The 14586-nt window shown below is 42.9% G+C and overlaps 1 protein-coding gene across 4 annotated transcripts in view; it reads right to left on the reverse strand.

The window, feature by feature from the left end:
* LOC308182935 (tetraspanin-15-like) overlaps positions 1-14586 on the reverse strand; it is an 81134-nt gene that overhangs the window by 21978 nt on the left and 44570 nt on the right. For all 4 annotated transcript variants that reach the window (XR_013942156.1, XM_080568345.1, XM_080568344.1 and 1 more), the window contains 3 exons: positions 10219-10293; positions 7500-7595; positions 891-1004 (listed from right to left, as the gene is read on the reverse strand). Coding sequence is in view for 3 of the 4 variants with exons in the window: in XM_080568345.1 (XP_080424471.1) it covers positions 891-1004; positions 7500-7595; positions 10219-10293 (285 nt within the window). In the remaining variant the exon portion in view is untranslated. The remainder of the gene's footprint in view (positions 1-890; positions 1005-7499; positions 7596-10218; positions 10294-14586) is intronic.

The following is a 14586-nucleotide window of genomic DNA, read 5'->3' on the forward strand; positions in this document are numbered from 1 at the left end:
AAGTCAGGATTATGCTAGTAACTCATTTTTAGCACCATGGATATCATTTTTAGGCACAGTAGCCAGGGATATTTGCACTTTTTTACCCAGCCTTGGCTGAGCTTTTCTGTTTTCCCTCAGTATGAGTTAGATTGATTGCAACAAGGCAGACCATTGTATTAAGCAAAACAGTGTGAGAGCACTTAGCTTAGTCTCAGCAGCACTACACAGGAGAATCTTGGCTTGCAGCTCTGCAAATCAGTTTAATAAACCTTCATGGTCATGCAGTAGCAAACACACCCAACCTTCCCTCCAAGAGGAGACCTTGTTCCAGTTCACAGCATGTCAGAAATGCAGCCTTGGAGTTGCATGTGCTCACAAGACTTTTTTTATTCAATTGCACAAGTTGCAAATTGAACTCCTGTCATGGCTCCACTTACATCAAAACCCTCAAAACCTCCTTGTTACAAGCAGATGCCAGCAAACATGAACCCCATTCTGCTAAACCTTGTGGCAGCTGGCTGAGAAATGTATGCTCTTGCAGAGGAAAACAAAGGACAACAGCTAACTCGGATCCACGTTGTGATACAGCCAAGCATTTAAGTCTTTGCAAAACCATCCTCCAAAGCATTACATCCCATAGTAGGTAGAGAGATGGGAACTCAGCATTTCTAACAACCCCTTGGCACAATACAAATGCAATTAATATCCCAGTTCTTTGTTATTTATGCTGCATTAAAACAGCAGACCATACTAAAATGCAGTGCAACCCATATATACGTATATCTTAGTTTCTTTAGCATGAAATGCTGATGCTGTCTCAAACTACTTTTCAAAATGGCAACACAGTTAATAACAAACTCAAGTACAGAAACAAGAAGTAAAAACTTTCCATGCCTTGGCTTCTTTACCTTCCTGATACAGCACGTGTAGGGCACCCCACATGCAAGTGGCCCACTGCCATTGCACGAGTGGTATAGGTTAACCTCCCAGTCTCGGTATTCATCACCACCACAGCAAGAAAACTGCAAAAGAAAAGCAAAGAGTGAGACATGCAGATGAGCAAACCTCTACATTTCCAACTCACTGATGCATCTCCTCTCCAGCCTTGCACTGCATCTTCAGTGCTGTTTTGCAATGCTGGTATAAAGAGATCCACAGTTATTTCTTACTTTCCAGGAAACAGAAGACTCTGCGTTAAAAACTAACAAACAAAAACACAAACAAAAAAGCTAAAGCAGATGTTTAGCCTGGTTTAGCCCCATTTTAGAAGTGTGTAGCAGGTATAGAGATGTGCATGCATGTGTAGGAGGCATCCTGGCTTTCACAGGACCAGGAAAGATCAGGCTCATTCATGCTTTCTTCCAGATGATTTAATTATAGGTAACTAATCCATCCTATTCTTGGGGTGTGCAGGAGAGATGGCTATTTCAGCACCTTAAATAAATGTATTTCTTTGCTCAACTAGTTGGTGTTATTCAACAGTATGCTAATAAGACTCTGCAGTCTAACAGGGATTTCTCTTCCCATTAAGTTAAATTAGAGATCAAATGCTGCAGCTACAAATGAAAAAGCTTCTTTTTTTCTACTTCTTGTATAATGGGAAAAAAAAAAGGTTTAATGAAAGTCATTTGCTGTTCTCTGTGGAATAAAACTGGGCTTATTACATATCAAATCATCCCTTCTCTTGCTAAACAAGCTTGAATCTTTACATTTCCCCCCAGAAAGAAAAGCCTGAAGTGGGCAGGAGAGCTGTGTGTGTGCTTGACAAGACAGAAAATTTGAGGTTTTCCCCATTTCTGTAAGCACCACAGTCTCCAAGGAGCAGTTTTCAGGACAAGTTTAATTAATACCCCATGAGTATCTGTTCCCTCTCCTGCTCGTAGGTTGGTGGCAATACTTGGCAAAAAGGAGCAGGAAAAGCCATCAGCTCCTTGGGTCCTCATGGCCTCCTCCCATGCCCAAATGGGCAGATATGGCCAGAAGCTGCCAGCCCACAAATTGAAAACTAATTACTAACTTCCTACCTTTAATTCCTCTATTACTTTTAATCACATCTGTATCAGCAAGGGAGACAAGCTTGCAAAACTTGTCCGGACAGAGGAGAGAAAAACCCGTAAAGGGATATTGGATATTCCTACCCTGCTCTGTATTCCTGTGCTGCAAAGAAGTTTCTTCCATTTGCTTTTATAATTCTGCAAAAATTGGTACAAAATCATTGTAATGAGTGTTACTAGCTGCTGGGAAGCCTCACCAGGGTGTTTTCTTCTCTGCAAAGAGAGGTTTAGGCTGAACTACTGTTGTGCCTGGATTTATTTTTCATAAGTGGAGACAGATCTGGGTCTGTGTTTTACTTTCATATTGGTTCCCAGACCTCAGAGAGGGCTAACACACAGGAGGAAAAAAAAAAAACAAAAAAAAGTCCAAGAAGTGCTATGCATCGAGTACTGCTGCTACAACCCCTGACATGCAGGCTTATTATGGCTAACGACCATAGCCCTGTACAGTGGCCTCAAAGCAATGCACTAAAACGAGCCACGCTGGTGGAAGCTGCCTTTATTCTACCTGAAGAATAAAGATGCAGGTTTGCAAGCATAACGCCTTCAGCTCTCCAAGCCTTACTTTGAGGTTGGAGCTGCTCAGGTATGAGCAAGAACCACAGCACTATCAGTGCTTTGAAATTCAATTCCTGTTCTCAGCAGAGTGGTTTGAACTCTCCTCTCCCACCTGCACTCAGCAAACCATTCAAAAGACACAAAGCAAGGAGCAGCACAGAGCTGCAGTTAGTGATTTTCAGCAAACTGAGTCATTTTGGTCTCCAGCCTTGCATCCATGGGGTGCAAAGGGCAGTAGTTCAGCAAAAACGAATAATATAAATGTGTAAATACTATTTTTAAAGCAAATTTATTTCAATACCTTCCTGTTCACAGGCAGCAAGACCAAGTAGGTGTTGGCAGGTAAAACCGCCTTATTTGTGCCATAATCAGGGTAATGTAATAATTGCTGTCTGGCACTTCTATGTACATCTGTTATTTAGGAAAGGACCATAATTACTTATTTTAATGTACGATACTGGTTTACATGTTTGGAAGCAGTCAGCTCTAATTCAAAGCATTGCTTGAGAGAGGGTTTAAGCAAAATTTAATACCTAAGGGGTGTAGCATGGTTTTGCCTGAGCTAAATGAGCTGTGTGCCAGGTAACCAATGAGTAGACAAGATTTTTACCCCCAAAATGGCAAGAATAAGCACTAAATGGTGATAATACGGTGCTCTGGGCCTGTGTTTTGACAAAACAAACAAAACCAAACAAACAAAACCCACCAAGCTTGGGTGAAATCCTTCCAGACTGGATGCAAATTTTCATCCGTCCAAGGTGGTCTGGGCTGCTCAGGTCTTGTAAAAGCCCTACAGGAGCCAAGTCCAAGTCATTATGAGACCACTGGCATCAGCAACTCCACCATTTTTTTTATCTAATCCAAGTGTTGCTGAGCATAATGCCTAAAACAGCAAGAATGCAAGAATGCTGCGATTTTCTCTCTTAAAAGAAGTTACGCTTCTGCCCTGCTTCTCCTCACTCCTATCTCAGTAGGATACATTTCAATTGCTGATGTTGCTGTCGTTCCTGGCTTGCAAATTATACTCTAATACAAAAACTCACAGCGATGAGCTGCAAGTTCTTGCAAAGCTCCTTCTCTTGCTACAAAAGAAAATATGCGGATGCTAAAAACTTATCAGCAATATTAGAAGTAGCCATAACTTCTAAGTACAGAGAGAGACACTATGAGATGAATATCTCCCCCTGAAAACTTAAACAAAAGCTCAAGTGAGGAAGTAGACAGGAAAATGTCATAAAAAGGGGGTAGGATTATACGATAAGTGCCTAGTCCTTGCTTGTTTGGAGATACAGAAACCTTCCCGCAAACCGATCTGCTTTATCTGGAGATCTGTGGTCTAACCTCCTTGCCAGGGCTCATCGAGGATGGCTCCCACATGTATTTGTGTTGGCTCGTGGCAGCATCCATTTATCTTTTATACAGAGAGGACTGAATTACAGCACCTTTTTAGAGAGGTCGGAGCCAAACTTTAAAAAAAGATTAAGATCCTTCTTGAGATCAGTCAAGTCTTGAAACCTTTAGAGGTCTCCCAGTTTTATTAATGCATTTGGTTCAGTAATGACAACTCCAACAGACTGAAGTAGGTACTTAAAAAGAGAGGGGAGTGTGGAGGTCACTACCAGCCTTAAATTTCAACTACATCAAAGAGGAAGGAGCTTCTTGGTCTCCTTCAAAGCTAGAGATAAGATTCATATATTTATGATGCTCCAAGCCACAATGAAAGGAGAGAAATCAACCTGAGGTGAGAGAAAGCAGCTCTGTAAAGCAGCTCTGCTGGCAAAACCAAGCTGTGAGCATGCAGCTTGGATGTGATTTCTCCCTTTTACTTCTCCTAGATCTTGAGGTTTTGCTTTTTCTACTTTTTTTTTTCCTCAAAGAATTCATCAAATGCTTTGAGCTGAGTGTTTCCTTTCACAGTAACACAAATAACAGTCAAACTTCATATCCTCGCTCAAAACAGCAGCAAATCTGCTTTCCCTTAATTCCCAGGAGCAGCTTCTCACTTTACTGGAAAAACAAATAATATGTTAGAGCCAACCATACTTGTCCAAACTGGCCATACTCTTAATGGTGTGGACAAAAGCTTCAAGTTTGACTTTAAATTAGGTCTGCAAGCTCTCTGCTGAATGCATGTGTGATACAAAGTGTGTCCTAAACTATACTGCAGCAAAACAGCTTCTCAGAGAATGGTTAGCAAGGCAGAGTTTCATCAATAACCTATTGCTGGCAACACAACTCAATCTCTCGCCTTAATCCTGTGTATAAATTAGGGATTTTGTTTCTGAGTGGTACCACATCACGGATTATTCCCTCAATCTGGCTTTTCAGTGTACTTGGAGGGATGCATCACTGCTTTGCTGAAGCATGATTACCTGGGGTTTTGTGAGATGGAAGGGAAGGAGCTTGTCGGAAATCATCTAGCTGGAGGTAGAGGGCAGTAATTAGGAAGGCATTTTAATTTAATAAAAAGCAGGACTAGCAATCACAGGCAACTCAAAAAACTATGCAGTGCATGAAATACGAGGCAACAGTGGCAGAGGCATATCAAAAGTTTGGTTAAAAAAAGACAGCTGTAAGGTGAATAGTTTATCGAACTGCGGGTTGGCTTGAGAATAAGGGATGGATGCTGCCAAGACCTGGAAGGCTCTAAGCATCAGGTATCAGGGTTAAGAGACGTGAAACCACACAATTAAAAAACAAAAACAAAAACAAAAACCAAAAAACTAGAGGAGACTTTGCCAAGCCCCAACACCAGATAAGGTGAGGACTAGCACCTCTCTCACCAGTCCATGGGGCAGCTTGCAGTGCTGCCCACGGAAAGCTAGGCGCTCTCCTCACAGCTACCATGTGGAAACACATTATCAGCAATCAGTCAAGTGCTTGCCTGGCTGCAGATGACATGTCCCAGAAAACAAAGTTATCTAAGGTGGCCTACCTAAGGGTTACCGCATTCCCAAAGCAACTTTTGCACATACTATTTCATTCCTACACCTACTGTTTCCATGCAGTTTGTGATAGCAATAAAAAAAAATCAGGCAGTTTTCAATCAGGAATGGGAAAGATAAATAAATGGGTGGGGTCTCCTTGTCTGTGCTCCATTACAGAACTGAACATGCTCTTCATAGTTCTCACAAGAGCACAGGCTGGCCAAAACCACCTGTGGAATAGGCTTGGAGAGCAGCACAGTGCAAAGCCAGGCAAAAAGAGCAATTCAAATGAAGATATGAATCACCATGCTAAGAGAGATATTATGATGGCTCAACATTTGGCTGATGGATTGGGCTCGAAGTGTTACAGTCAGGGTTGCATCGGGCTGATGGCTAGTCACTAATGGGGTTCCCCAGGGCTCCATTTTGGGGCCAGTTTTCTTCAGTGTTTTATACATGATCTGGATGCAGGACTGGAATGCATGCTAAGTAAGCTTGCAGCTGATACTAAATTAGGAGGAGCTGCTGACTCCCTTGAGGGCAGAGAGGCCTTGCAGAGAGATCTTGACAAACTGGAGGGCTGGGCAATCACCAACCACAGGAAGTTTAACAAGAGCAAGTGCTGGATTCTGCACCTGGGACGGGGCAACCCTGGCTATGCATACAGACTGGGGGATGAGAGGCTGGAGAGCAGCCCCCCGGAGAGGGATCTGGGGGTTCTGTTTGATGGCAAGTTGAACACGAGCCAGCAGTGTGTCCTGGCAGCCAAACGGGCTGACCGTACCCTGGGCTGCTTTAGGCACAGCACTGCCAGCCGCTCAAGGAAGTGGCTGTCCCGCTCTGCTCTGCGCTGGTGAGGCCTCACCTCAAGCACCATGCACAGTTTGGGGTGCCAGTGTAGAAGAAGGACATAAAACTATGAGAGAGCATGCAAAGGAAGGCAACAAAAATGGTGAAAAGCCTAGAGGAGAAGATGTAGGAGGAGTGGCTGAGATCACTTGATTTGTTCAGCCCAGAGAAGAGGAGACGGAGGGCGGCCTGCAGCTTCCTCTCAAGGGGAGCGAGGCTGGGGGCAGGTGCTGCTCCCCGCTCTCTGGTGACAGCGATGGGACCCGAGGGAATGGCATGGAGCTGTGGCAGGGGAGGTTCAGGCTGGATATTAGGAAAAGGTTCTTCACCGGGAGGGTGGTCGGGCACTGAAACAGGTAAGTGGTCACTCCTGCTGGAGTTCAAGAAGTGTTTGGACAATGGTCTTACGAATACGATTGAATTTTGTGTGCTCCTGTGGGGAGCCAGGACTTGGACTCCACCTAGAGTGAAACATGACCTAGAGTACTGTGTTCAGCTCTGGGGCCCCCAACATCAGAAAGACATGGACCTGTTGGAGTGGGTACAGAGGAGAGCCACAAAAGATGTTCAGAGCCTATGAAGACAGGCTAAGAGAGTTGGGGTTGTTCAACCTGGAGAAGAGGGAGACCTTTGAGCAGCCTTCCAATATGTAAAGTGGGCTAGGGCATGTAGTGATAGGACAAGGAGTAATGGTTTTAAACTAAAACGTGTATATTTATGTTAGATATAAGGAAGAAACTCTTTCCTGTGTGGGTGGTGAGGCACTGGAACAGGTTGCCCAGAGAAGCTGTGGATGCCCTACCCTTGGAAGTGGTCAAGGCCAGGCTGGATGGGGCTTTGGGCAACTTGGTCTAGTGATATGTGTCAGGGTTGGAATTAGACGATCTTTAAGGTTCTTTCCAACCCAAACCACTCTATGATTCTATGACCTGATGATCAGTCCCTTCCAACGTGGGATATTCAATGATTTTAAGAAATAAAATCTAAAAGGGCAGTGAAAATTAATGCTTCTGCTTCAATGATGCACAAGGTTAATCACTCATTATGTTTCCCATTCACAGCAGTATAATATGCTTGAAAAACTTCACAGGCAGACCTCCCCAGTGCTGTCCCCTGTGCAAAATCAAACCTTTTCTTGTACAAAATCCAAGATATTCTTGAAGTCGAGGTCATCATAATAGTGTCGGATGCCCTCTTGGATGTTGGAGTGGAATACTGCATTCATCTGGGGACAGAAAAAGCAAAATCACAGTTCACATATGGAACAGACTATGTGAAAATATTACAAACCATGAAAAAGATGCAGAGAAATCTTTTCATAGCAAGCTTTACCAGCTGTTACCAGAATAAGAATCTAACCCATATGATGTCAAAACCTTGTTTCTTGGGGCAAAATTCATCATTTTTGAGCTCTCTTGGTTAGCAGCATCTCATAGCATCTCCCTGTTGCCTGCACGTTGCAATTGATCCTGCAAAGCGATCCTTTACTCATCTGACTTTTCTTATATGCTGCATATTAAATCGAATTTTTAGGGTGACTTCTTTGGGAGCTCCCTAAAGCCTTCAAATCCCATCCACCAACATAACTGTAACCCCTCACAAGCATTAGGAGCAGCTGTAATAGGCAAAATGTCCCGTGATAGCCAACTCCACCAGCTGCGTGGTGGTATTTCCCTCAGATGAGCTGTACACAGGAGCAGAGACCTCATAAGAGCCCTCAATCACTGCTAATCCCAACAAATCATCCAGCAATTCAACTGTGCCTGGAGAGGCAGCAGCACAACCGGTCTGGGTTCTCCCTGATGCTCTCTGTGCTGTATCTCTGAGGACACTTTGACACATCAGGCATTTCAAATTAAAGACTAACTGAATGAAAAATGCATTTCACAGATGAATGGAAAGCTTATTAGTGAGCTGGAAGCAGAGCCTCAAAGTGTCTTATGCAAAGCCAAAGCACAGCACAGGTTTGCCATTTGGTTCCTGACAAAGCACCAGGCAGATATATTAATGAAGGAAAAGGGAACCTTTTCTGAGTTAGAAGCAGGGGGAAAGAAGGGGGGAGAAAACATTGTTCTTCATAATTCACTCTGACATGAAAATTAGAGGTTGGGCAAACTGGGAACAGGAAGAAGAACATTGTGAAAAAAAAATGAAGGCATATCGGAGTAGAAAACAAAGCCTGCCAACAGCAAGAGATCAGGGAAGGGGAACTTAAAAAGCCTTTAAGAAATTGCTCATGTGGAAGTTTATTAAAATGTTAATTTCTGTTTTTCTCACTGCTGCAACCATCACAACAGGCAATGCCTGAGCTTTACTGTTCCCTGCTTTTTTCCCCCAGGTAGGCTCACCCTGCAATCTTGTCACCCTCCAAGAAGACATCAGTCTAGAGGGCAGTGTCTCAAATTAAATCTTGACTTCAAGTTTGGAGCTAAACGTTGCAGGGTTAAATCATTAAGTTCTGGTTATGAGACATCTCCACGCACTTTGCTTCAAGGACACCAAACCAGTTATCTTCAATAATCTCAAAAAAAAAAAATTGCATATCAACAGGGTATATTTCAATATTCAACGGCTACAAGGCCACCAAATTAATTCCTCATTGCCCCCTCCCCCCCATCTTATTTAATACTAAAGCAAATTAAATCTTTCTAACAAGTTTAATAAACAAACATTGTTGCAAATGCAGATTTGCGCCTCCTAACAATTTTAGGTCAAATGGATTCATAACTCGTATCTCTCTTTTCTTTCTCCTTCATTGTTTGATTTTTAATTGGGTTTTGATATTGCCTGTTAAATTGAAATTAAGGGACAATTTACACACCGATGGTTTTACTGTATCCTTGAGCTTAATCACAAAGCTGTGATCCCCTCTCTGTATGGATTCCACGCAACATGTCTGTAGCACAGGATGGTGCTGAACACCCGTACTGGCGGACAAAGGAAGATAGTTGGAGCAAAGCAGAGGATTTCATGCCAATTTTCATGAAAATAAAGCCACTGTGTGCCAGCACATATTGATTTTCTATACATGGGAAAGACTCAAGTGCTGATTTTCCTTAGAGAATCATGTCTCCGTGCTGGTGACCCAATACCCTTCATTTTCCCAGGATTGGAGAGTTTTGGAGAGCTCTCAAAATCTGCTGGAGAAAGTTTAATGCAGCATCCAAAAGGCAATGTCCTCCTCCTTTGCCTCTCTTCCACTTTGGGGCTCACCAAGTACCTAAATCCTCAAACTATCCATAGCCCACCAACCTTTACAGGTTTGAAAGCATCAAGCTGTTTGTGCAAAAGTGAATTGATTTTTATAGTCCCTAAGTACGTATTTCAGATGTTGCTCTCCTGGTCTGCACATTCTTTGAGCCAGCAGAAACTGAGATTTCATATTTAATCATTTGATCAATTACAATGGTAAAATAAAATTGGAAATGGCAGAGCTTCTTCAGCAGAATGTGGACAGACAGAAAGGACATGCATTGGAAGTGTTCACCAATGTTACTTAGTTCATCTATAACTCAATCCTGTCCTTGCAAATACAAGCCAGCAGTTAACAAAAGTGAGGTGAGGAACTTAATGAGTCCTCTCAAAAAAAAAAAAAAAAAAAAGAATTTTTGGCTGCATGGGAGCTGCCACTGTGGCAGGAGCTCTGGGTGGTGCTGTAGGTCCACTGCAGCTCCAGAGTGCAAGGCACAGCCCAAGAAGAGCAAGAAAAATGAAAATCTTCCAGTTTCAGGACATACACGGACACATACTTGAGGTGAGAAGGAAATTTCCCCTGATGACATGCAGGGCTGCAGTATGCTGCCATGCTAAGCAAATGTGCAGCTCTCCAGCCTCCTGATTGCACTCACCTTGTTTTCGAAGATGATTTCAATGCATATCAGCAGCAGCTCCATGAGAAAGATCACCAGAAGAACCCAGAAGAACTGAAAAAAAAGAAAGAAAAAAAAAAAAAAAAAAAAAGAGAAGGATTAGCCCTGCTCCAAGCAAGGCTGTGCTGGCTACCAGTCAACTTTGAAGAGGGAGACCTGGAAACCATGAGGTGCTTAGAAACACTTAGAAAGCAGACCATTTCATTACGATTGCTCCAGAGAGCTGCAAATCTCTTCTGAAGATCTCTGTCCTAAGCTTGCTCCCATGTAGAATGAGTGGCAGGAAGCAAGTATGAATTAAAAAAAAAGAAACCAAATGCAATCTGGATGGCCAAATTCTGCATGGGGACACGGGTAAAACAGATACAGTGGAAGCAATTGTTATCTCTGAGTGGATATAGGTGTCCACAGAAAAGTCACCACTTTTGTGATGGAATGCCAGTGGTTGTTTGAACACTGATGTTTCCAAGCCAGACATCCAACGTAGCATCAGCCATCTCCAGAGTACAGGCAGTAACTCATATCTCTGCCAGAACTCATTGTGGCAACAAATTTAGGCTGGCAATCAATGTCCTGATGGAGCAAACAAACTAGGAGGTCTGATATTCCTGCAGCCTACACCCATCAGTCTCATAAAGCTTCAGTCCCTATTTGAGATGTCCCATATGGGTTTGCATCCAACTTTGCAGAGGATAGACAGCAAAGCTTTGCTTGGCTCACATGCGTCTCCCCAAGGCTACCTCCATCTGTGACTTTGGACGCTCACCAGAAAAAGGAAGGTGGAAAGTTACCATGGTAACTAGCTAAAAATCTAAAAGCAAGTTAAAAAATAAATTGGAGGGAGGTAATTTATTACCATGATATTCACTTTGACCACTGGCTTATCAGCAGAGCCTGTTTACAAAGCACACCCAGAAATTATTTCCCAAGTTTGGCAAAACCAAAGCAACACTGCAGCAGCACGCCACTTAATGTGCCAAACCCAGAACTGCAGGGGTTTTAATTAGCTGCCCTTGGCTGAGTTTTGCACCACGTTCATTTGCTAAGAGCCAACTAGTGTAATCCCACTGCAGAAGCAGCACCACTTTCATCACCATCTAAATCAGTTTATCTTGACCAGATTTAACTGGGAAGGGAATCTCATAATTAAGCAATACGATTGACCAAGTACCCATTCTCTCATAGGCAGAGACAATACGCAAGTGCACACATCTATACTGGTTTAATAAGAGGCTGATTTGGTAAGAAGCCCACGGTGACGTGGCTGACAGTTTTACCAAACAGGGCATGTATAGATCATGCAATGCTACAGCAAAGTGGCAAGCAGTGAGACAGAGAGGAAATCACCTTTTGGAAACATTTTTCTGCTTTTTCAGTATTTTCAACTTTAGCTAAACTCTAAAAAAAAAGAGCGCTTTGTACCCCATTTACCAGAAAAAACAAAAAAGGAAAAAAAAAAAAGGTGCGAACTCTTATCAATACTTCCACTGTGAGAAAAGAGAAAACTTTTTGATTTTTGGGCTGCTAACCAACCTCTTTCCAGTGTTTTGGCCATTGCACACTGATTTCTTTGTTCCAAACTCTTATTTCCTTCTTCTGGTCTGTGTTTCCGCTGTACAGCTTGTCAAGTCAATATATAAGAAAAAAGATTTATGTAATACAATTCAGCCTGCTCCATGCATATTGAAATCAAGGCTAATATTTAATGTCCAGGAATCTCATTTGGTTTATAAACAAATGTGGGCATATTTTGCATATGTCCATGGGATGCTGGCTGTACCTGGCTATTGGAAAAATGACTGCTTTCAAATACTTCATCAGATGAGGTTCACAGCCAGAAAAATCCACAGTTTCCAAGAGAAAACCTGAAGAAAGAGCATAGCTCACGGTCTTTGTAAGTGGATGAAAAGTGCTAGCACTACTTGGGAAGACAGACAAGGAAAGGGATAAGCTGGCTGAGGCTGACTGCAATTCCTTACAAGAGCTAAACTGCCAACCTGGGAAGTTACACAGGTGATGCCCAGCTCTCCCTGGACCATGCAATATGTAACCTTGCCTCCAGAAAGGACACAATTTCCCCTAATTTAAGGAGGATTTACAAGTATAGCGACTACAACCCCAGTCTCCAGTGTAAGCCTTGCAAAAGTGCAGCCTGAATGAACACTGGCTGTTCTTATCCCAGATAATGGCTGAATGGAGCATGCGAACCCCCACTGGCTGCATAGACATAGCAGAAAGTGGCACTTTGCTTTGCTTTTCCAAGGACTGCAGCAACTGCTGGTAACTGGAACACATGTAAGGGCAAAACTGCTGGCAACATCTGTGATTATCTCTTTAACAAGTGCATTGCAGTCCTTGATGTCTGTCAGACTGCACATGGATAAATTAGCATTTTTTTTCCTTAAAAAGACTCCAGCAGCATAAATTAAAGAACAAAAATCCACATTAAACAGCATTTAATCCTGCCTTGAGCTGCTGCAGGTTTGCAACAAGCTAAAAAAATCACAAAAAAAGTTAAAAAAAAAAATAAAACAATACGCCAAGAAGCTGTTTTTCCCCCCATTCTCGCAAAAATATTCCCTGTGCATTGAAGCAATTGCACAGGGCAAGCAAGTGGCTGTGCTTCCTCAATATTAATGGTTGGACTTGATGATCTTAAAGGTCTTTTCCAACCTAAGTGATTCTATGATTCTAATATGACCCTCCAGCCAGGCTTTGCTGCTGATGTTGCTGAAATGTAGGAAATACTGCAGTGGAGGGATGGGGAAGGTGCCTGAGGATCTCACCCATTGCCCAGTGTGAAGCAAAACACAGCTTTCATATAGAGAAAATAGCCAATAAAACCCTCAGCTGCTGATTCATCTTGCTCAAGATGGCTGGCATGGGCAAAAAATTCTCAATTCTTAACAAATTAACACTTGCCACAGCCAGTTCCATTTAAACAGCTCATCAATCTAAAATTTCACAATAAATTATACTGCTTAATTTCCTCAAATACTTTGACAAAAAGGTTAATCACCCCTATCACTGTGATCAGCAGAGCTCTGAGCTGCTCCTTTCCTCCTCTAACAGTCTCCAGCTCTGTTTTGTTCATCATTAATCTCTCTGGAAGCCAAACCGAGAGTGGGAGGAGAGATCCCAGGGGCCGCGCTCTGCATCCTCACCCTGACTATCCCAGAGCAAAGGTGCTCCTCACACCCTTGGCCATCTATGAATCCTGACCTGAATTAACCCTAGCTTAAAGACAGGTCTCCTTCCAGTTTGGGGAGCAACCTTATTCATTAGCATTACTTTGCATAAGCAATATATAGGCTGTCTGGTGCAGTTCCTTCCCATACATCCTCTAGGATGTCACCTCTGTATACCAGATAGAATGTCTTGCTGCGAAGTTTATTCTCCCAGAAGCTTGAAAAAACACCTGAAATACTAGCTGGTACATAGCAAACAATTCTAGACATGGGTTTTGGCTGATACAGGAGTGCAAACCTGCTGGTGTTTCATTTCCAGACCATGAGCAGCATGCAGCTGCCTCAAATTTCCAGCTTAAACATGTTCATGTGAGGCCGAAAGGATCACCATGAATTAGGGTGTGGGTAGGAACCATGGGAAGGTTGGATGCACTAGTTTGAATGATGAATAAGCCATTCAGGGATTTATTCAGGAGTCAGTCCATGCAAGGAGCCTGCAGCCACAGAGGGAGCTGCAGGCTCCTTGCATGGATCTGCTCGACCCTGAGCACAGGTGCCCTCAAGACACTTATGGCCATGGGAGGCTCACATGTGTTCAGCCCAAGTGTGACCCTATTGGGATTTGGGATGGTAGAAGGATGCTCTTTTTGCCACGGATGAGCAGGGGAAAGGATGCAGCTGCAAGGATGGAAGAGAGCTCATAGAATGACATAAAAGCAAAAGAGAAATCTGTGATGTTTATTTAATACAAGACTCTGTAGATTATTTTATCCTTTCTACAGGCACCATTAAAAACCCTATTGGGATAGGTCCGTTATGCCTTCATGCAAATAACTCTCCAAATTTTATTTTTATACATTTCTATGGCTTGTTCTCAAGGAAAGGAGCTAAGTCAGCCTACTGACGCCAATACAAGAAAAGGTTTTGGACCTATTAACACCAACAAGAGGTTGTCAAGGGATGGAAAATCTGGACTACCCATTACCAAGATGAAAAAAAAAACCAAGCAGTTTTAATTTCTCTTCCTTCTCTTCTCTTCCACGTTTTGCAAGCATAGGAGTTTGCACTAAGGCAATCCTCAAGTTTTGCCATATTCCTGAGTATCCAGAGAAGGAATTGGTCATCCTCCCTTGATACAGGAGAACAGCTCAAAAGTGTA

The sequence above is a fragment of the Anser brachyrhynchus genome (genome assembly GCF_964034855.1).
Source record: "Anser brachyrhynchus genome assembly, chromosome: 26".
NCBI classification, from domain to species: domain Eukaryota; kingdom Metazoa; phylum Chordata; class Aves; order Anseriformes; family Anatidae; genus Anser; species Anser brachyrhynchus.